The sequence below is a fragment of the Oppia nitens genome, unplaced genomic scaffold (assembly GCF_028296485.1).
Source record: "Oppia nitens isolate AA-2021 unplaced genomic scaffold, nextdenovo-longstitch-racon4-pilon3 scaffold5_pilon_pilon_pilon, whole genome shotgun sequence".
Classification (NCBI taxonomy): domain Eukaryota; kingdom Metazoa; phylum Arthropoda; class Arachnida; order Sarcoptiformes; family Oppiidae; genus Oppia; species Oppia nitens.
In genome coordinates this window covers 6,163,380-6,184,374 of record NW_026533243.1, presented here as the reverse complement: position 1 = coordinate 6,184,374, position 20,995 = coordinate 6,163,380, and the positions used below count along the sequence as shown (strand labels likewise).

The 20,995-nt window shown below is 24.7% G+C and overlaps 6 protein-coding genes and 1 non-coding gene across 7 annotated transcripts; 5 read left to right on the top strand and 2 right to left on the bottom strand.

Annotated features, from left to right (window-relative positions):
- The first annotated feature begins 258 nt into the window (after positions 1-258).
- Positions 259-723, top strand: LOC128961645 (ER membrane protein complex subunit 5-like). The gene has a single exon (XM_054307901.1). It carries the CDS (start codon positions 415-417, stop codon positions 721-723), a length of 309 nt encoding a protein of 102 aa, XP_054163876.1. The 5' UTR covers positions 259-414.
- A 269-nt stretch (positions 724-992) lies between these two features.
- LOC128961395 (small integral membrane protein 20-like) lies at positions 993-1,517 on the bottom strand. The gene is made up of 2 exons (XM_054307630.1): positions 1,309-1,517; positions 993-1,211 (listed from the first exon to the last, which is right to left on the bottom strand). The coding sequence occupies exons 1-2, from the start codon at positions 1,427-1,429 to the stop codon at positions 1,108-1,110; spliced, it is 225 nt and encodes a 74-aa protein (XP_054163605.1). The 5' UTR covers positions 1,430-1,517; the 3' UTR covers positions 993-1,107.
- Positions 1,518-1,814: 297 nt separating this feature from the next.
- On the top strand, positions 1,815-4,758 carry LOC128961803 (probable protein phosphatase 2C T23F11.1). The gene is made up of 5 exons (XM_054308079.1): positions 1,815-1,974; positions 2,194-2,303; positions 2,406-2,695; positions 3,885-4,256; positions 4,321-4,758. Exons 2-5 carry the CDS (start codon positions 2,201-2,203, stop codon positions 4,675-4,677), a joined length of 1,122 nt encoding a protein of 373 aa, XP_054164054.1. The 5' UTR covers positions 1,815-1,974; positions 2,194-2,200; the 3' UTR covers positions 4,678-4,758.
- Positions 4,759-5,743: 985 nt separating this feature from the next.
- Positions 5,744-5,816, bottom strand: Trnar-ucg (transfer RNA arginine (anticodon UCG)). The gene has a single exon. It is a non-coding gene; the product is annotated as a tRNA-Arg (tRNA).
- Positions 5,817-7,054: 1,238 nt separating this feature from the next.
- LOC128961644 (protein O-linked-mannose beta-1,2-N-acetylglucosaminyltransferase 1-like) lies at positions 7,055-9,056 on the top strand (the record flags this gene model as incomplete). Its single annotated transcript, XM_054307900.1, has 8 exons — positions 7,055-7,257; positions 7,307-7,538; positions 7,622-7,731; positions 7,807-7,891; positions 7,958-8,084; positions 8,142-8,208; positions 8,293-8,394; positions 8,470-9,056. Coding segments are annotated over exons 1-8 (1,452 nt in total), but the record flags the coding sequence as incomplete, so codon positions are not given.
- A 78-nt stretch (positions 9,057-9,134) lies between these two features.
- On the top strand, positions 9,135-9,972 carry LOC128961804 (uncharacterized). The gene is made up of 4 exons (XM_054308080.1): positions 9,135-9,196; positions 9,384-9,533; positions 9,626-9,742; positions 9,855-9,972. The coding sequence occupies exons 1-4, from the start codon at positions 9,171-9,173 to the stop codon at positions 9,907-9,909; spliced, it is 348 nt and encodes a 115-aa protein (XP_054164055.1). The 5' UTR covers positions 9,135-9,170; the 3' UTR covers positions 9,910-9,972.
- Positions 9,973-11,439: 1,467 nt separating this feature from the next.
- On the top strand, positions 11,440-14,495 carry LOC128961643 (solute carrier organic anion transporter family member 74D-like). The gene is made up of 5 exons (XM_054307899.1): positions 11,440-12,169; positions 12,446-12,613; positions 12,813-12,977; positions 13,047-13,613; positions 14,101-14,495. Exons 1-5 carry the CDS (start codon positions 11,440-11,442, stop codon positions 14,433-14,435), a joined length of 1,965 nt encoding a protein of 654 aa, XP_054163874.1. The 3' UTR covers positions 14,436-14,495.
- The last annotated feature ends 6,500 nt before the right edge of the window (positions 14,496-20,995 follow it).

Below are 20,995 nucleotides of genomic sequence, written 5' to 3'. Positions count from 1 at the left end.
AAATTAGCATTTACTGTACAATACGTATATTTTGTTGAATAAAACTTTGAATCTTTAGTATAACTGTTCAATTTGTTTGACTCATATTTCTGATAATTTGTGATTATAGTTATGAAACTATATATTGAAAACATATAAACTGTGCGATAAATACTGTAAATGATATGCCAATCATTAATTAAGCGGTAATTATAATATTATTAAATTATTTTTAATAATTCAATTATTACAGTATCAGTGATGCTATCAATTGGTGACATCTATTGCTTATACACAGAGATATGACATGACATAACAATAATGGTTATAATATTATTGTAATATCCATGATATGTCACTATCACTAAATTAGGTCCACATCTAATCATCGACTAGTCCTTACTCTACATACAAGTTATAGTAATCAGTTAAGTGATGTCTGACTTGTTGTACAAATATATGATGGCATTAGGTTTGGTATCACTGTTACACTCGGCCTACTCCGCGGCCCAACACCGAAGTTATGTGCGATTAGTTGAACAGGAGTTCACAGGATTGCCACAAGACATTGTCGTCCAGTGTTTGGTTAGTCTATTGGTCACTATTGCGGCCATCGTTGTACTCAACACAAGAAATATGCGTGAAATTCGCGCTTTGGATGACCTCAAAGACAAAACGGTTGACTCCATCAACAATAGACCCAACTTTTATATGTTTAACCACAGAGGAAGGCTTATTAGATAATACTCTTATAATTTTATATATGCTATGATATGACTTATAGTTTAGTATTAAGAYAATAGTTTAAATTGAATTTAAATTATTAATTTGTAGTCATTATCCAAATGTTTGACTGTTTTGTAATACAATTGACCACAAACTAAGTGTATCGTCACAACTGTCACTCACATGGATTGTCACCAATCAATTGATTTAATGTATTCAAGATTGTAGTCAATTGACACTCATTTCAAAATGATTTGTTAATTTGTGATCTCATTTCTTAATTAAAAATCTCATTTTATTATTTACACAATTATTTTGATAAATCATTACTAAATATAAATCTATTATTTTTTTAATGTAATAATAACTATAATATAGAGAAAAACTATTGAAATCAAACAATTAGTCGTGTTTTCTTCGGTCAAAAGGGTCTGACCAGACCCGCATCCCTCCCGGCTGTATGTCATCTATTTTAATTGCGGCTCTATTTTTGGATTGTTGTGTCTCTATATAAGACAATTATACAATTTAATAACAATATCATCATGGTCATTTAGGATATACGATTAATTATAATTTAAATTTAATGATATTAATAATTACTGTAATAATCTATGTGTTGTCGGGGGTATAAAAATACGGCATACATAGTGGCACCGACTGCGGCCACAAACGATCCGACCAGTAGTCCGTATCGGACACGTGTCATATATACTACAGTCATATCTTTATTGACAACTAATTCACTTACATATGATTACCCGGTATTCATAAATTGACAATTGATTTGAATATTCAATCAAATATATTATCAAATATTATTAAATTTATAATACATTCAATTACTTTCAATAATACTATTACTTATACAAGTGTAGTGTCAATGTATGTCTTGTATGTATTACTGTAATATAATACTAGAAAAGCATTTAATGGGTAACTAAAGTATTAATCAAAATATTACATTATATGTGAGTATAATATGTTAAATATGTGTATAGTGTGTCCATCTATTGAATACTTATCTGAATGTCGATCAAAATAAACACAAAATGTGTTGCGTTTGAAACTCATTATACAATATATATATATAGTATATATTTATATCATTAATACAAGCAATAGGTGTTCACTCAATGAATATATAGGTTTGCGTTATATTGTAATGATATGTGCAGTGAATGTATAGTCAATTCGATTGATTCGATCGACACATTCAATACATAAATACATAAATTCATGTGTTTTGTTGTTTTCTATGCATTGATTGTGAGTTAACTGTCAATAGAATACTGGAAATGATTGACAAAAATCAATGATTACGTGATTCGACACTAAATGTTGTATATATTGGACACACATTCCATTGATTTTGACATTCGATTAATTATTTCATTGATTTGAGTCAAACATTTCAATCAAAGTGTTGTCAAACAAACAATTGATTGATTGATTGATTAATTAATTACCACTTGTTTTGACAATCAGTGGTGCTATGGGTCAGACCCTCTCAGAGCCGGTCACAGCAAAAGAGACGACCAGTTGTGCCAACGATGACTACGTGGTGGGCGCCTCCTGTATGCAGGGGTGGCGGATAAGTATGTTTTTACATGATTTTGAATTATATTATGTATTAAATAATATCTAATGTATTGTCTTATAATGTCTTGTAATGTCTTGTAATGTCTTGTAATGTATAGACATGGAGGACGCACACACCCATATCCTTCAGTGTCCCGATGACCGGTCGGCTTCGTTTTTTGCCGTATACGATGGTCACGGGGGCGCCAAAGTGGCCCAATATGCGGCCAAACATTTACACCGCAAGGTATGCACACATCCTGTCTATTATAAGGGTCTGTATGAAGAAGCCATCCAAATGTCATTCCTCGAGTTGGACTCAGATATGCTTAACGACGATCAGATGCGCGACGAGTTGGCCGGAACTACAGCTATCATATGTCTCATCAAAGATAGTAAAGTGTTTTGTGTATGTATTAAGACTTTTGTTATCATTATATATACTATACATGTGTTTGAGATATTTGTTTGTTTTAATACCCCATATAATATAATTTATTACTATATTTTCTAATATATCAATATATATATACATAATAATATAAAAACAAATATTRTGTATTTATAAATATATATATATATATATACTTATTTACTATAATTATGTCATTATTTTTTATAACGACTTATTTATAGATACATTACTATATAAATTGTTTTTGTGACCAATATTTGATTTATGATTTTTTCAAATTTATTTATTTGTATTTACCGTTATATCGTATACTTTTTGAAGTACTTTAGAGATATTTATATTTTTATCGAAAATTTTTTATAAATGAGTTATAAAATAGGTATATAATTTTTGTAATATTAAATTCAAAAATTTGTTTGTCGACATTATATAGGTTTTAAATGATATATTATATTATATTTTACATAAAATTGTTTTTTAAGTACGTTATTACTAATACAACTTCATTATTGCACTTCAATTTTATTATCATTGAATTACACGTACTTTTACTTAACTACATATAAGCTTTTGAATTATTTTTATTAATAATTTAATAATAGATTCAAAGACTATTTATTATTGAGTAAATTGTTATTTAAATGTCACGGTTAGGACATAAGTACATTATGTTGAATCTACTATACTATCGATCTATTTTACATAAGTTTATATAAGTTATTGAAAACTTACTTTAGATTTATTTCACTTATTTTGTTATACAGGTATATATTTTGATTGATTTGTATTAATTTTAGTACATTTTTGACATTTATAATACTTTTTTATTATAATTTTACTTTAATGACTATAAAATGGTTTTATCATTACAATCTATTTTTAATATTTATTGTTTCATTATTTCCTTGATTTTACAATTTATTGCATTCTATTTATTTTAATTAATTTTATTATATGAAGTTATTGTAGTTTTAAATTTAACAAACAATGATATGATTAGCATTAATGCTATATTATTAGTTAGTCTCAATAACAGTAAATAAATATGATTTCATAATAAATTTAATGATAATAAGTACGTTATAAAATAAATACTTACGAAATGTGTTTATTAAGAAAATAAAGGAAATAATGAAATATTTAAAATAATTTATTGTCAATAATTATATGATTAAAATTATAGGGAAATGTTGGCGATTCTCGAGCTGTGGCCTCATATGGCGGTCGAGTCGATCCCTTATCAATAGATCACAAACCTTGCAATGAACTCGAGTCCAAACGTATCTGTGCTGCGGGCGGTTGGGTTGAGTTTAATCGAGTGAATGGAAATCTAGCGCTTTCTCGGGCTTTGGGAGACTTTGTCTTTAAGAGAAATGACAAGAAGTCAGCTCAGGAACAAATAGTTACCGCATATCCCGATGTTCAGGTCAGGGATGTGACCGATGATCTCGAGTTTATTATCATAGCTTGTGATGGCATTTGGGATGTTATGACCAATGAAGAAGTGATTTCTTTTATTCGTATAAGAATTGCCGCTAAAATGGAGCCACAATTGGTTTGGATTAAAATTTTAAAGTTTCTATATTTCAAGAGTTTAATTAAATTATTTATATAATTAGATTTGTGAGGAATTAATGACCCGTTGTTTAGCACCTGACTGTCAAATGGGTGGTTTGGGCTGCGATAATATGACTGTAGTTTTGATTACTTTACTTCACGGCAAGACCTATGAAGAATTGGCCGATAGGTGTGCCATACAATATGGCACTCGTAATGATAAATCATTGTATTCACAGTCAAGTTCGTCGACTACTTCATCCATTTCTTCAGATGACGACGAACTCAACACTAATGGAGAAAACGGTGAGAAGAGTGTCAATGAATGTAATGATATGAACACAAATGAATCGAAAAGCAATGAAATATTTGCTAAACTAAGCACTACTTCAGTCAATGACAGTCTAACCGTTGCGTGATTTGTCGKTACAAACATTTCTATAACAAACTCATCTATTATTATCGTATTCTTCATTTTTTTAGGATAAGCTGAAAGCAAACAATTGATAATAAAATATGGTATAAGTTTTTGATAAATAAAATATATCATAATTTGTATAACTTTTTCTTATTGTTAATAATTTATAAATGAATTTCATTTAAAATTGATTATTATTGTCAATGCATACGAATTTAATGCAAGTTATTAAAAGATTTTGTAATGATAGAGCTTTTTTCTAGAGATTAAGTAGTCTATTATCATTATTTGATTACTTATTGCCATTTTTATACTGTTTATATCATTTCAAAACTTTTGTGATTTTCATCGATTTAATACATATTTAAACAGTGTTTATAATAATAACTTTCTAAATTGAAACCAAAATTGTTCACATTATTAAATAGCTTGAAATGTATTTAAATATTAACTGTTTGCTAAATGTTATATAAATTTAATTACCATTAAAAAACTATTGTAGATATTATGTCTTATTATAAGTTGCCGTAATATTTCTTTGTCAAATAGTTTACTGTAAAGTAATAACTAACAAACAATCTATTCAATAATTTATAAATTTAATATCGATTTTTTTTATTTATTATTTACATTTAATATTATTATTATGACCATGTTAATGCATAATATTGTAATACACATTTTTATTAAATAACTAGTCATTCAAAGTAAATTTAATTATATAAAGATTCATCAAATATACTAAAATATGACAAAATTGTTTGCAATAAACGAGAATTCATCAAAAGTTTGTTATTTGTCTTTTATTAAGCAAATTAAGTGTAGAGAGAAATAAAACGTTATAATAATAAAAATGAGTTCATTGTTTTATATTGTCTTTAATGTAAACAAAGTGTTGATTATTTATATAAGAAATTTTGTTACAAATATATAAGTTTTAAACATCATTATATTCATATTGATTAAAACAACTAAAATTTAAAAAATACTAATCTAGTTGTTTATCAAAAAACGTCTTTAATTGTTGATTTGAATAAAAATAAAAAATTTAAGCAAAAAAATTTAATCGTCCGCGACAGGACTCGAACCTGCAATCTTCTGATTCGAAGTCAGACGCCTTATCCATTAGGCCACGCGGACTCGCATAGTGTTATATTATCAATAAATGAACCAGTTTAGCAATATATTGCATTTGACCAAGGTTACTTGTAAAACATGTATAAGTTATAGCATTATAAATAGACTGGCCTAATATTGCAATGTATGATGATTTGTATAAATAGTAAATGCTATAAATTTATTCAAATAATCAGACAATATGTCAAATAACTTATATCATACAATATTTTGCTTATCGTTTATTATTATTCGTTATTATATATCGTTTATATGTAATATAATACACTATACAAAAGTAAATCTCACTATTGGTATTAAAATAGTATTTTAAAATAAAACTAGTTGTTTGCAGATAATTAAATTAAATAATTTTAAGTAAAAACTTAATTTGATGTGAAAACGATTGATTGCACCCAATTTACTAGTATTGTAAATACAATTTGTAATTATAAAGTATTTTTCAACTAAAATTCATTTTTTAATAATTTACTTATTGTAATATTATATGATATAACTTATTTGACAGTATTATGCTACTGTATTTATTATATACAGTTTATTTTATTTTTATTTTCTTATATAATTACTAATTTTAATAGTAAATACTGTATAATGTATATTATACTACTATATATAATTTACAATAACATTATAATATGCTACATCAAATAATTTTATTTGAAAATGTACCCATAATAGTGATAGTGATAATTATACAGACATGAAAACATTAAAGAGTATATTTTAATTAAAATAAAATATAAATAATTTATGGAATTTATTTTTTTAATAGATAGTAATATTTATAATAGTAAAATCGATTATTTAAAACTAAATTTACAAATAAAACTCAACCAACTAATTTGTGGTAATAAATGGTAATATAATAACTATAATGGTTATAATAAATAAATAAGGGAAAAATTAAATTAATTATATTCAATATATAAAAAATATTATTTAACTATTTTAACACAATTTAAAATCATATTACAGTTATATCATATAACTTATATGTTTAAAATTAATTGTATAACTATTTTTTATATTCCCATAAATATTTGATTAAAAATATGGAAAAGAAAAATAACTAATTCTATGATAAAAATTGTTTTCAAATCATTTATCAATCGCTTGTAATAACTGTAACATTGCTGAGAAGCGCCTCATATTAACAGCGATTCTCTATGAAGTATTGATTCTGTGGTTAAATGTTTATATAAATTTGATGTCTTATAAACAAAGATATTAATATAATATTTGCATAAATATGATTATTATCTTAATTATGTCAATTAAGTAGAAATTAGTTATAACTAAATGGGTGTCAAATTGAGTGGCCACTCTGGACTTAACTTAAATCGTCAGTTCCTCTATATAGCCAAATGGGCACTTCTTGGTGCTGTCATTTGGATTATAACAATACTGATTCGTGAAGTCGAGTTTGTCCACAAAATTAATGGTAATTATTTAATAATTTATTAGTTTATGTTTTAATAATAATTTAACAGAACCTACAGCTTCGGCACCGAATGAAGATGAAGTATTAGTAGACATCAGTCAAACAGCAGATCTACTTTTCCCTCAAGATCTTAGTTTTACAATCAATGAGGGCATTAAAATAGGTGATAAAGTGCCAAATTGTGGTCTTCCCTTATCGTGTGACAGTAACCACTTTGCCGTACATTTATTCACCGGAAAAGATAATCAAATTTTTCCAAAATTATGTATTGACGGCCAATAGTAAGATATTGTTTAGTGAAATAACAATTACAGCAAACTGCAGACATTTTTATAAACAGATCTTATATCTTTAATATCTATAGTTTATTAGATAAAGGAGTCAATGGTTGCGGTCGAGGAATTAATTTGGTGGTCATTGATAACATCACCCGATCGATACTTAGAGTCTCCAATTTTGACACTTATGAAAAAAGTATTGAAATGTTTGATTCTTACAATTTCAACATTAAATATAATGATATGTTTCCTAAATTACTACATTAAATAGCTTCCCAACCGTTAGAAACATTACTTTTGACGCTAAGAGTTGGCGATATTATAATTATGATATCATTTGATGAGTCGACCGCTAAGTAAATCTCATAAATATAATAAATGTCTTATATTTTTAAGATTATTTATATTTCCTGATTTCTTAGATTATCAAAAGTTGCCCGACTTTTGATGCATCAATTGGGCAGTAATTGGGCCCAGAATTTGATATACAGAAGCAGTTGGTATATAATAACACAGAAAGGCATCAATGGATATACTCCTTATGAAAATGTAATTATATTTCAATTGTAAATGATTTCAAATTTGAATTTAAAATTGTGTGATCAGCTTAATCTGCCCAACACTGGTGGGTGGGCCGACTCACATGAAATCAAATTATGTGTTCCTCTTCAAAGTGAGTTGTATTTCCTGATATAATATATATAACTTAAATAATTCAAACTTTTCATATACGATATTTGTTATCATTTGATGATAGTTAATGGTATAGCCGTACAACCAGACCCTATACTCAATCGTAATCCCAAACGATTGAAATTTTGTAGTAAATATTCACAAGAATTTCCACTGTTTTGTGAGGGTTTGTTTTATTTGTTTTATTTATATTAATTTTTTAAAAACTTAAAATTGCTTAACATTTTGTTACTAATAATAGGTAATGTAGTGAATGATCCGCTAACTCCGGCCCGTATATTGAAATATTTGCCGATAAGCAATGAAATAGTGAGAACACCCATAATTGTGATAACGGGTCCAACATATTCACAAAACATATACTTATCGCTAACGTTGGAAACATTAATACGTCAGCCGGGAATCACATCAAGAAATGTAATCGTATTTTACGATAACGTTAATTGTCCACTAATTGCCGATTTGGCCGAAGTTTTTGATTTTATGTCAAATGATTTATCGGATTTTGGATCAGATTTGAATGAAATCTTAAGAACGACTGAACTATTATTTCCTGACTCCAAAGCATTTATTTTAATTGATATGAATACTATATTAGCGCCCGATTTCATCCCATTTATGGGACAATTAATGCCTTTTTTATTAGTTAGCGGTTCGGACATTGAGGCCATATCTGCGTGGAATGATAATGGTTTTGACAGTGTATCCAATGATACGAGTGGTATATATCGAGCCAATGGATCCAATTATATGCCCCGATTTGCCGCAATGTTTCGCCGGGGATTTGCATTCAATATAAGCTCTCCTTATTTGTGGTCATTTGGAGGCATTAATAATATCAATCATTCAAATATTATAATACCTGATGTCTCACGTGTTTTATACATAAATCAAGAGTTAAATTCTGTGTCGAATTTAATACAAGAGTTTTTATCGGATTTTATGACAAAAAAACGATCGATAAATATGTAATAAATTTATCTAAAATTTTGTTGTTTATTATATTTTACTTATCGTATATTTAAGTTATAAATATATTATTTTGTCATACAAACCCATTATAAATTATATTTTAATATAAAAAATATTTAGTATACTTTAGAAAAGTACTAATGTTTTCTTAAAACTTGTTTTTTATATATATTTTATAATTAGTGAAGAGGAAGTGTTGCTTAAAGTGTTTGAATTAGGAGATGGCCTACAATTTTATACACAAAGTATCGCACAAATGGTTAATAAAAGTATTGTGATTAACAATGTCAGCCATTTGTTAAAAATGATATCTTCTAGAGATAATAACTCAAAGTAATTAATATTTATTTTTAAAAAATATTTATCGGTAATAATTATATTCATCAATTATATTAATTGTTTTATTATTTAAACAATTTTTTTAGACAATTTTATGTCATATACTGTGATAATGAAGTCCAATGTAGACAATTGTGCGACGAGTTAGGTCTCGCAAATTGTTTGCCACATTTGATTATACCTAACATTGGAGGAGTTATAAAGTAAATATCGACTAATATTTTGTGCAAAGTTTCAATCAAAACTTTTTAAATATAAAATACAAATATTAACTTTTAATGTTTAACTTAATTATCTTGTTTTTTGATTGTAAAGGTTCTCTAAACGTATGGGTGACACAATTATTTTTATCAATACTTCTCACAAATAATAGATCAAACAAATAACAATCAAAGCAAACGCCAAATCAAAAAACATTTTTTTCAACAAAATCTGAGTCATAGAAAGTAAATTTTTTAGTTGTTTTAAGTATTATTTATATTATCTGTAAAATTACAGAATATTTTATAAGTTTGATATTAAGACCAAATTATATTAATTAAAATACTAAATTCACTTATAGTGTAAAATATTAATAAATAGATTATACAATAATATTATGTTATTTAATGTACTGTAGGGTATATTATTTGTATTTATTATTGATATATATTATACAATATTAAGTGATTAATCACTTTCTAGTATATTGTATTTTATTTAAATAGTTATTTACTAATTGTAAATGTAAAAATATAATAAGTTATAATAAGTTAATATCTTTAATTTTTAAAGAATGTTAAAAATTGTTGATTTTTTAATGAGTAATTAATCAATCTATGTGTTATTTGGCGGTTAATCTAATGTTTAAAAAATAAAATGATAACATTTTTAACAAATAATTTTATTGAACAAAATTGTTTATGTAAAGAATTATTAACTAAAAACATTTTGATAATAAATTTATTATCTTAAATAACTGTTAATTAGTAAAATAATATTTATGCCAAATAAGAGCTTAACTATCAATATATTGCATATCGATTAGTGTTGATATAAATTTACATGAAATTACTGTAATTAAGATATTATAGAAAGATTTCTTAAAAAATAAATTTCAATGTCAGTCAAGTTATTTTATTTTTGTTTGCACTTTTATTAGACAATTGTCTCTTAATTATAAATAATATTCAAATTATTTTTTAATATATCATTTGCATGCAATATTGTATAAATAATTTTAAACAGTAAATATTTATCAATATAAAAACTGTTATTATTTATTTGTAGTTTTGTATAATAATTAAAAAAAATTAATTTAAATACAATAATTATATTATTTTAATATTAAAAAAATATTTTAATAAATAATTGGGATTAATTTTGCTATATGTTTTGTAATTACTCGTATGTGTGGACCTCATATTTATCACTAATAAATGATTGATATGAAATGATTTTTTAAATATTTATTTAATAATCAATTTTGTTAGAATTTGATGTCTTGTTTTGTAATAATTTATCATTTTATTTGATATCTGATTAAATTTAGTCGTAAACTAATGCAATATATTTTTAATGACTTACTGATTCAATAGATGTACAAAATTTTAATGTTTATTCATATGTATATAATTAACAACAACTAACAAGTTATTAATAATGTGAGTTAATAAAACATGTCCTTGTTTATTTTTTAAATATTTAAAAAAAAAATTATATACAGTCTAACATTCTAACAATGTATTATAGAAATTGTATTTATATTTATTTATAAGTTAATATATATTATTCATCATTTAATAAATATAATATTTCTTCTATCTCTAACTTTATATAATTTAAATATAAAAATTGTAACAGTTTTTTGTTACAAATCATATATATATATAAATTTATATACAATATTGTATTTATAAAAATGAATGGCAATAATTGCGAGAAAAAGCTGGAAAATTGTGAAAATAATGATAAAGAAGAAGACGTGGATGTTATGTGTGGTTGGGGTGAATGGAGGCCACAGTGGTTACAGAGATTTGGAACTCCCGTTTGGTATATGGTTTTCTCAAACATATTGGGCATAATTCAGGGAGCAATGGGAATGTATGGCATCGGTGTTATGACTACCATTGAAAAGAGATTTGAATTAAACAGTAAACTCATGGGTTTGGTGATGATTGCCGACAATTTTAGTCCAATTATTTTTAGTCCCATAATTGGCTATTATGCCAGTCATGTTCACAGACCGCGATTGATAGCAATTGGTATGTTTGTTGTGGTCATCGCTTGCTATATGTCTGCAATGCCTTACTTTATATACGGACCGTCGTATCATTTACTGAGTGATCACTCAATGAAAAATAAGACAAATAAGATTGAATTTTGTGAATCAAATCGCGATATCAATTGTGACGACTTATCTACAAAATCCAATACAATTTATATTATAATTATATTTTTTATTTGCAATTTCCTCAATGGTGTGGGCAGTAATGCCTTTTATACGGCCGGCTTTACATATCTTGACGATAATGTAGAGAAGTCACAGTCGGCTATATTTTTGGGGATCACCTATACTGTCCGTATGCTCGGACCTCAATTAGGATACTTTTTGGCCGGATTTTGCCTCAAATATTGGGAAAATCCATTGTGTAAGTGTATTCAAATTGTTTATATACTGTATAAATTATTTCTAGTATACATACCATACTTACATAATTTATACTCAAAACAAATCATTTGTTTATAAATCAAATTTTTAAAATTATAACACACTGTCAATATTCAAAGTCTAAAAGTTGAGAAAAATATTAAGATTGAATCAATAATATTTATATTATTTATACCTTAATATAATAAACATTGAAAAACATTTAATTGATAATTTATTATTATTATTATTATTATTATTATTATTATTATTATAGATGAAGTAGATATATCAGCATCTGACCCCCGTTATGTGGGTGCGTGGTGGGTGGGCTTCTTAATTGTGGGCACAATATTACTGATATTTACGTTTCCGATGGCATTGTTTCCCAAAAGAATGCGCGGAATGACTGTCAAGGGAACAGAATCTGTGCCTAAAATTAAAGGTTTGTTATCTTTTATCTCTTATATTATTCCGTTCACGCATTTACTCCATTGAATGAAGGAATTGAAGAGAAAAACAAAATAATAAAAAATGAAAGAGAAATTAAAAACTTGAAATTGATTTTTGTTTTCTTATGTTTTGTTTTATTTCCTTTTTTGTTGTTTTGTTTTTATTTATAATTTTTTTATTATAAAACACAGAATTTCCTCAAAAGGCCGTAAAGTTATTAAAGAATCCAATTTTGATACTATTTATAATAACAGCTGTGCTGTCGCTCAACGCAGGAATCGGTTATTTTATTTTTAGACCAAAATATATAGAAAATCAATTCAGAAAGACATCGTCTGAGGCCAGTCTTATAACAGGTCAGTCAATAACAGTAGTTGTTATTGTTTTACTTTAATTGGTTATATTATTGCATACACGATATATAGGATCTGTTGGCACCATAACCGGTACATTTGGTATAATAGTTGGATCAATCATTATAAATAAATTCAAACCCAGACCTAAATATTTAGTCATTTATATGATTGCTCTAAACTACGTTTCCTCGGCCTCTATGTTTTCCATGTGGTTCATGGGATGCGATAATCCTATGATGGCTGAGACATCTCTTAGTAATAATAAGTTAAATTTGATGAGTCCATGCAATATGGACTGTCAGTGCTCTACCCGTACATTTGAGCCGGTATGCGATGCGGACGGTGTATCCAATTATTTTAGTCCGTGTCACGCGGGATGTTCGCACCAATTGGATGCAACGGATAGCTTAATTAGATTTGGTGGCTGTAAATGTGCCGGAAGTAATCAGACAGTGACCAAAGGTTATTGTAAATCTGATTGTTCGGCATTCTTGCCGTATCTCAGTATAGCCACCGTTGATGGTATGTTATCATCGACATCGAGAGTCGGCGACACTCTTATACTATTGAGAAGTGTTGAGCCCAAAGATAAGAGCTTTGCATTAGGACTGTTGGCCTCTATTCTCAATCTTTTCTGTAAGTCATTACTCTTTCTAATAATAATATTATCTTTTAGTTTAGTTTAATATTCACTGCACACACAACTTATACAATAAAGGAAATGACAAATGTTTTGTTTAAAAAACTTAATATTTTTATCAAATTTATTGAATAGTAAATAAATAGATAATTAAATATTTTGTTTTTAATTCAAACTACTATTATCGTCATTTGTTAGTATAGAAAAATTATAGTATTTGTTATAAAAGTTAATTTAATATAAATAGTGGAAAAATAGACAAATTAAATGTTAAGAATCGTTTTGAATTGTATTCACAGAAATTGTTTTAAAAGCACAAAAAAATAGAAATTTTGTTTTATCTAACAATTGAACTAAAATTGCAACTCATTTAAGCATTACATGCATTGAAGAGTTTTTTCCAAACGCTAAACAAACATAATTAAAGGTTAAAAACAATAATAGTTAATGTGTTTTATGGGATGAATTTGTTTCTACACATAGCCTTCATACCGGCGCCATTAGTGTTCGGCGCCCTAACCGACGCAGCGTGTGATGTATGGCAGCGGACGTGTGAACACACGGGTCAGTGTTGGCTCTATAACATCGATCGTTTCCGCCATTTACTGCACGGCACGACATTCAGCCTAATGTTCATCTCAACCATCATATCGACGGCAATCATATTATTCACGAATCGCATCAAAGATTTCTACGGCAATGACGATAATGAGGAGACCACTGATGAGATCGTCAATACAGCAAACAGTCTTGAATTGAAACCAACCGTTAATAATGTTGCAAATTGTGCACAAAATAATCATAAAAATGACAATTAAATAAATAAATAAACATTAAAGCTATTTATTTATTATTTTTTTATATTCATAAATCATATACAAAAATATTTTTTTGTGTATATTTAATAATTACCAAGCTCATATTTTAAGCCATTTGTTATGTAAATATTGACATTAATAGCTTAGAAAATTTTGTAATTTATAATTATGTTATAAATTGTAACTTTTTTATAACGTTAATAGAAAAATAAATTAAAAATTTCAACAATGCTTACATAAAATTGTTTAATACAGTATAATATATTAAATTTCAAATTTACATTTTATTTAAAATAACATTTAAACCACAAAAGGATTTGACAAATTGTTTAGTAAATGTGACGTTTTTAAAATAAATTAAACGATTTATTATTTATTTGACTTCTAAGATATGTTTAAAAAGTTATTTAAAAGTAAACCCAAAACTTGTATATCAAATAAAATGGCATTTCATTTATTGAATACATCAAAACCATTGAGTATTGAGAATCCAGTGTTTAATGAGAGGATAGAGATATCGGTTGGAAATAAAGAGATGGATGAGAATCGACAAAATGCCATTAAATATATTATCAGTCAATTTATTACACAAAACAAATGCATTTATCCGAAAACATTAGACAAGAAAACAGTTGATCTTATATTCAAATATCTTAAATCAGATCAGATAATTGAAATGATCGAAGACTTTAAGCTATTCACTCAAAACAATCCATCGATGATTGAATTGGACTGTTTTATTGATAATATTATCAGATTATTAAACATTATTTAAATAATAAAAATAATATATTTAGTAAATTAATAAATATATTATTTAAATTTAAAATTAACTTATTTTGAATTAATAAAAAGAATATTTATAATATTTAAATTATAATATATTAATTTATTATAAAACTAAAAAACAAAAATATCCAAAAATACTTATTTTGAGATGTAATCCGAATAAATTAAGTTTGAATAATTTTTCATAAATTATTATGAGATACTATGATATTATTAAAAGCAATAATTTGAAAAATGATTACCAATTACATGAATTAGCTTTCAAGTGAAGCATAAATAATATGACTATCAAATGTTTAGCTGAAACAATGTTTTGTATATTAGATTATAAAATGTATTGAATATAAAACAAAGTTAAGACATTGCATAAAACAAGATTATTATATATAAAATAACTTTTATTATATACTGTATAAATATATATACAGTATATTACCGGTATAGTATATATTTTTAACAATATTACAGAATTGTAGCCATAAATCGCAGTCAAAATAAATTACTAACAATTTGTGTGCCATAAACTCATTATTTAAAATTATCATTTAATCTATAATGTCTTCTTTCTTTCACTCACTCACTCACTCACTCACTCACTCACTCACTCACTCACTCACTCACTCACTCACTCACTCACTCACTCACTCTCAATCATACAATATTAATATACAGTATAATGTGAATAAAAAAATGTGAGTTAAGTCACGAAAATCTTTTATCAAGAAATGTTTTTTTTTAAACATAATATAAAACCAAATCGACAAATACTAATGAAGTAATTTTTTAAATAAAATATTATTTCAATTTTATTATTATTTTAATCTCAAGTATACTGTTATTAATAAAATGGTTATTTTATATTTTATGTAGTTAAGCAAATATTGTTTAAATAAATAGTTAATTTTGTTATATATTATTATTATATATTAATATTATTGTACTAAATATTGTTGTATAAATAGCATACAAATGCATTTCTAATAGTGTGCTATCATATCATTTAACAAAATCGTTGTTTCGTTTGTTTGTTTGTTAGTAAAACTCAGATTTATTATTAAAATATACATAAAATATATTTCTAAGAAATGACTTTTATTCGAGTATTGCTTTTGACAATAAAATTCTTGAATCGTTAATATAATACTAACATCTTTTAGAGTATTACTGAATATAAGTTAGATATTAAATATATATAATATATAGTATATTAAATACAATATTTATGCTAATTTTATTAAATACAGTTGAATAATTATTATGTTAATTATGTTAAAGATTATATATTTACAATTATTATTTAGTCACAAAATGAAAACCAAAATATTTTTTTTATCAATATTGAAATGAACCAAATCTATAGATCCAATGTTATTAATACTATACTTTGTTAAAATATAATAAAATTAATAATAACCAAATAATATAAATACAATAATATATTTCTGCATTTTAACACAAAATTAATATTTTCAAAATATTAAATAAATAAATATTTATTTGTAAACTCTAAAACAATAGTTTATGTTTCTCTAATAAAAAGTCTATATTTTTATATTTTTTTACACAAACACTATTTATAATCAAATTGATGTATATTTTTATCGACTTTAAAATACAATTCAATGATATATATATATATATATACAGTATATATGTATGTATAATAATATATTAGAATCAACTTTAATATATTTTAATATTTTTATGTTTTATTACATAAAATAAAAATAATGGAAAATTTGCTCTTATTTTTTGATGAACGCATAAAAAATCAATATTTGCTCGCATTTTAACTAAGAAATTCAATTCAATGAAACACAGACAATGAAACACTAAAAATTGTTAATAATAAATGATTTTTATTTTGTTAAAAGACAATAGTATAATAATAATACCTGAAAATGAAAATTATGTCAAAATATATACTTATTTTAATAACTGTTTTTGGAGTCGTTTTAATTTTCAGATCTCTTAATAATGTCGGACACAAATTGTATCAAAAATGTTTGTCTTGTTTTTTGCATTTTATTATATAATTAGATATAATTATTTGCATATCTGTATCATATACTGTATTATTATAGACACACATCAAGACATAATTAAATGGGAGCACGAATTAGCCGATTCAGACAATGCCGTCAATCATAAAGATCTCGATGACTATTGCCATACCATATGTCAATTGGATGAGTACTGCACCGGAACCACGAGTCTAACTAAGCCGGGATTGTGTCAGTGCAGTGATTGTAAAAATGATTCAATTCATATACATTTATAAATGTTTTGAACAAATTAATTGTAAAATTTTTATTTTAACAAATTTTCAAAGTCAATCAGTTTAATTAATATTTAAAGTTTGTTAAAAATAGATTTTTGTTGTTGTGTTTTTTTAAATCGTTAAAAATGTTTTGTTAAATAACAATATGTCTAAAATCAATATTGAAATAACTATTGTTAAAATCAAAGTCACTAACAATATGATATGTTATAATATTTGATTATAGTATATGTTTTATATGGTTATTAACTGTGGTTTTATTATAAAATATATTATAAATTACTGTATATTGAAAATCAACATTATTTTAAAATCTTATTGTTAGTACTACTGATATTCTCAAAGGAAAGTATTTTATAATAAAACTGTAGTTTTGTGTGATTTATGTCTAAAAAGCCTTCAAATTGGCAATTGCTATGATATTCAGTGTATGTAAAAAATAATAAAACACTACTGTTTTCTGTATTCCAAAATGTATTGTAAAACTATAAACAATTGTTATCTTTTGCTACTATTGTAGACAACAAAAAAGTGTTTATAATAACTGCAATACTATTTGGGACCTAAAATATAATACTCAGAGGAAAGGTTTTGTTGATTAATAGCAAACAATTTATGGTACAATTAATAGTATAAAACTTGTTTCAAATTATCATTTGTTTGTTATTTTTAACTTTATGTTTATACTATACAATATTTACAGTATTATATATTATATTATTAAAATAATAGTTAGCTATAGTTATAGATCAGTGGTTAAAATTACAAATAAAATAAATACAATATATATTTTAATTATAATTTATGTAAAGAAATTTGACAAACTTATATTTTATTGTTATATTTATATAATTATAAAAATTACAAATAATAACTTTTAACTTTTAAATAAAAAAAATGATCATGATATCATTGTTATCATTGATAACACTTAATTTTAATGACTGTTATAGACCATAGTTTTCATATTATCAATAAATTTAAATACATATATCTTATATTTAAAGTTCATATTATAATGAAGTAATGCATATTTCTGGCAGAGTCTTAAACAGCGACACAGCTTTTAGAGGTTATGTTTTTGTTGCGATTATCTGTTCGGTTATATTATATATTACATTGACATGACTTGAAATGATGGGCAATGTTATAAATAATATCAAAATTATATAATAATGTAATTAATTAATTTACAAATTGGTAGCATATGGTAGACCAGATAAATGTGGCCGACAGTTATAAATTTTTAAAAAATTAGTCGACGATAATTATCTAATTAACTTTACTGTATAAAAAAATTAAAAATTAATTCACCTTATTGTTACCCACAAATTTTACAATAGTTATTTTTAATACAATTATTATCTGATAATCTAAATTAAAGCATAGCCTCAGTCGATATTTAAAACTTTATCATTCATTTATTGATAAAATTGTAATATACTGTACACAGTATGTAACACATTAATTATACTTTTTCATTAATTAATATTTTAAAAATACAATAATATTGATAATTAGTGTAATAATAATAATATAGTAATAGATATTTGTGCAATACAGTTAAGTTATAAATGATATTTTGAACACAATTAAAGTTAATTAATAATTAAAATATACAATATTAATATTGTAGTTATCGGATAATACATTTGACATAAATAATTATTTCAATAATAACTTTATAAGTAAAAAAAATTATTAGAACTCATCAACATTTAAATAAATATATTTTCTAATAATCAATAAGTTTTATAATAAATATTATAAATTTGCAAACTTTATAAAATACTTATCGATTAATATTATTTTATTCAATTCTTTAAAAAATTATTCAATGTTTTACTTTTTATTATACTGTAGAAGTTTATAACAATTGTTAGCATAAAATAGCTATAAAAGTTTTTTACTATATACTTATTATTACTATTTTTTTAAATTTGAAAAAACTGTATATTATATTATAAGTTATTTTATATAATTAATATTTTTAAATATTTTTTATTGATTAATGATTATTTTGTATTTTTATTATGTGTAAATAAATAATAAAGGATATATAGAAAAAATAGAAATATATTTAAATACTAAACAATTATTATAACTTAACAAAGATTATGTTTTGAAATGTTAAAAATTAAAGGAATAACGATTTTTTATTACTTATGGTTTTTAGTATCATTTTACAAAAATAAACTGTATTTTTGTAGGAAATATATTTTTATTTTAGTAAAAGTATTAGTACTAAAACCAATGGTATTAAAGGCTTAATATGATTGCTCTAATGTTTAAAGTTGTTATCAATACATGTATTATTTTACTATATATACTATTTAAATATATTATAAATATGAATTTTAAAATGAAGTTTAAATATAGAATATTCTGTGTTTAATTAGATATAGTAATTTTCGTGAGATATTAGCATATATTAGTATACTTATCAAAGGTATTAATTAATAAAACTTTTATGTTTTTTATTACATTTGAGAGTTTAATTAAGCTATTTTTGTAGACTTTTTTTGCATAATTTAAAAAGACTTTTAATTTTATAATGTAATTCTACAGTAGAAAAACAGTAAATATAGTATACCTGTATATAACACTCTGATTGGTAATAAATATGCTATTTATAAAAAAAATTGTAGTTTCATGAAAAGTAGACTAAAACAAAAATATCATATTTGGTATCAATCGATATACAAATCAATTTATTGATTGATTGTGTAGTGATTATATAGTAATAGTAAGCAACCTCTCAGTGCTTGAAAATCAAATGAATAACAAATGCAATAATCACTTATTTGCATCGCTTCAGTGGTTTGCATAGCAATTGAAATGATATAAAAAATGAAATAAATGCCAAACAAAATGATAGAAAAATATTGTGATTTGTGTTCAATCAACTTATTGTCAATCAATATGAACCCTCCGGAGTATAATAAAGATTTTTCTCTTATGATGTTAACACTCGTAATCACTTATATTAATGCTATCACTCATGGGTTGGACCACTCCTTTTGCTATTGCCATCGATGACAACTGTTGGCACTTTATTTTCACCATTAAATAACATAATTTCCTCTTTATATATACATGTCTTTATGTATGTCTGTGTATGATATACCCGATTATATCTCTGTTGTACCAAAGAGTTAGATTTATACTATATTATGATTGTTATATCAAGTTTTATATAAAATATAATAATAAAATGTATACAATACTGCATATACAGTACTGTATTGCATATACAGTAGTATACTGATTGAAATATAGTCTCTTGACTATAGCGACAATAATAACTTATATATAAATTGTGAATTCAATTCAATTCCCTAAGTGTTTTCAATACAAAGCACATCACATCACACACACACACAAAATGCTTACAAATTGAAGAGTCAAACAAAATGCTAACTCCAATGATAGACAGTCTAACAAAATATTGAGAGTAAAAAACTGCATTAACTTTAAGAGAAATACATTT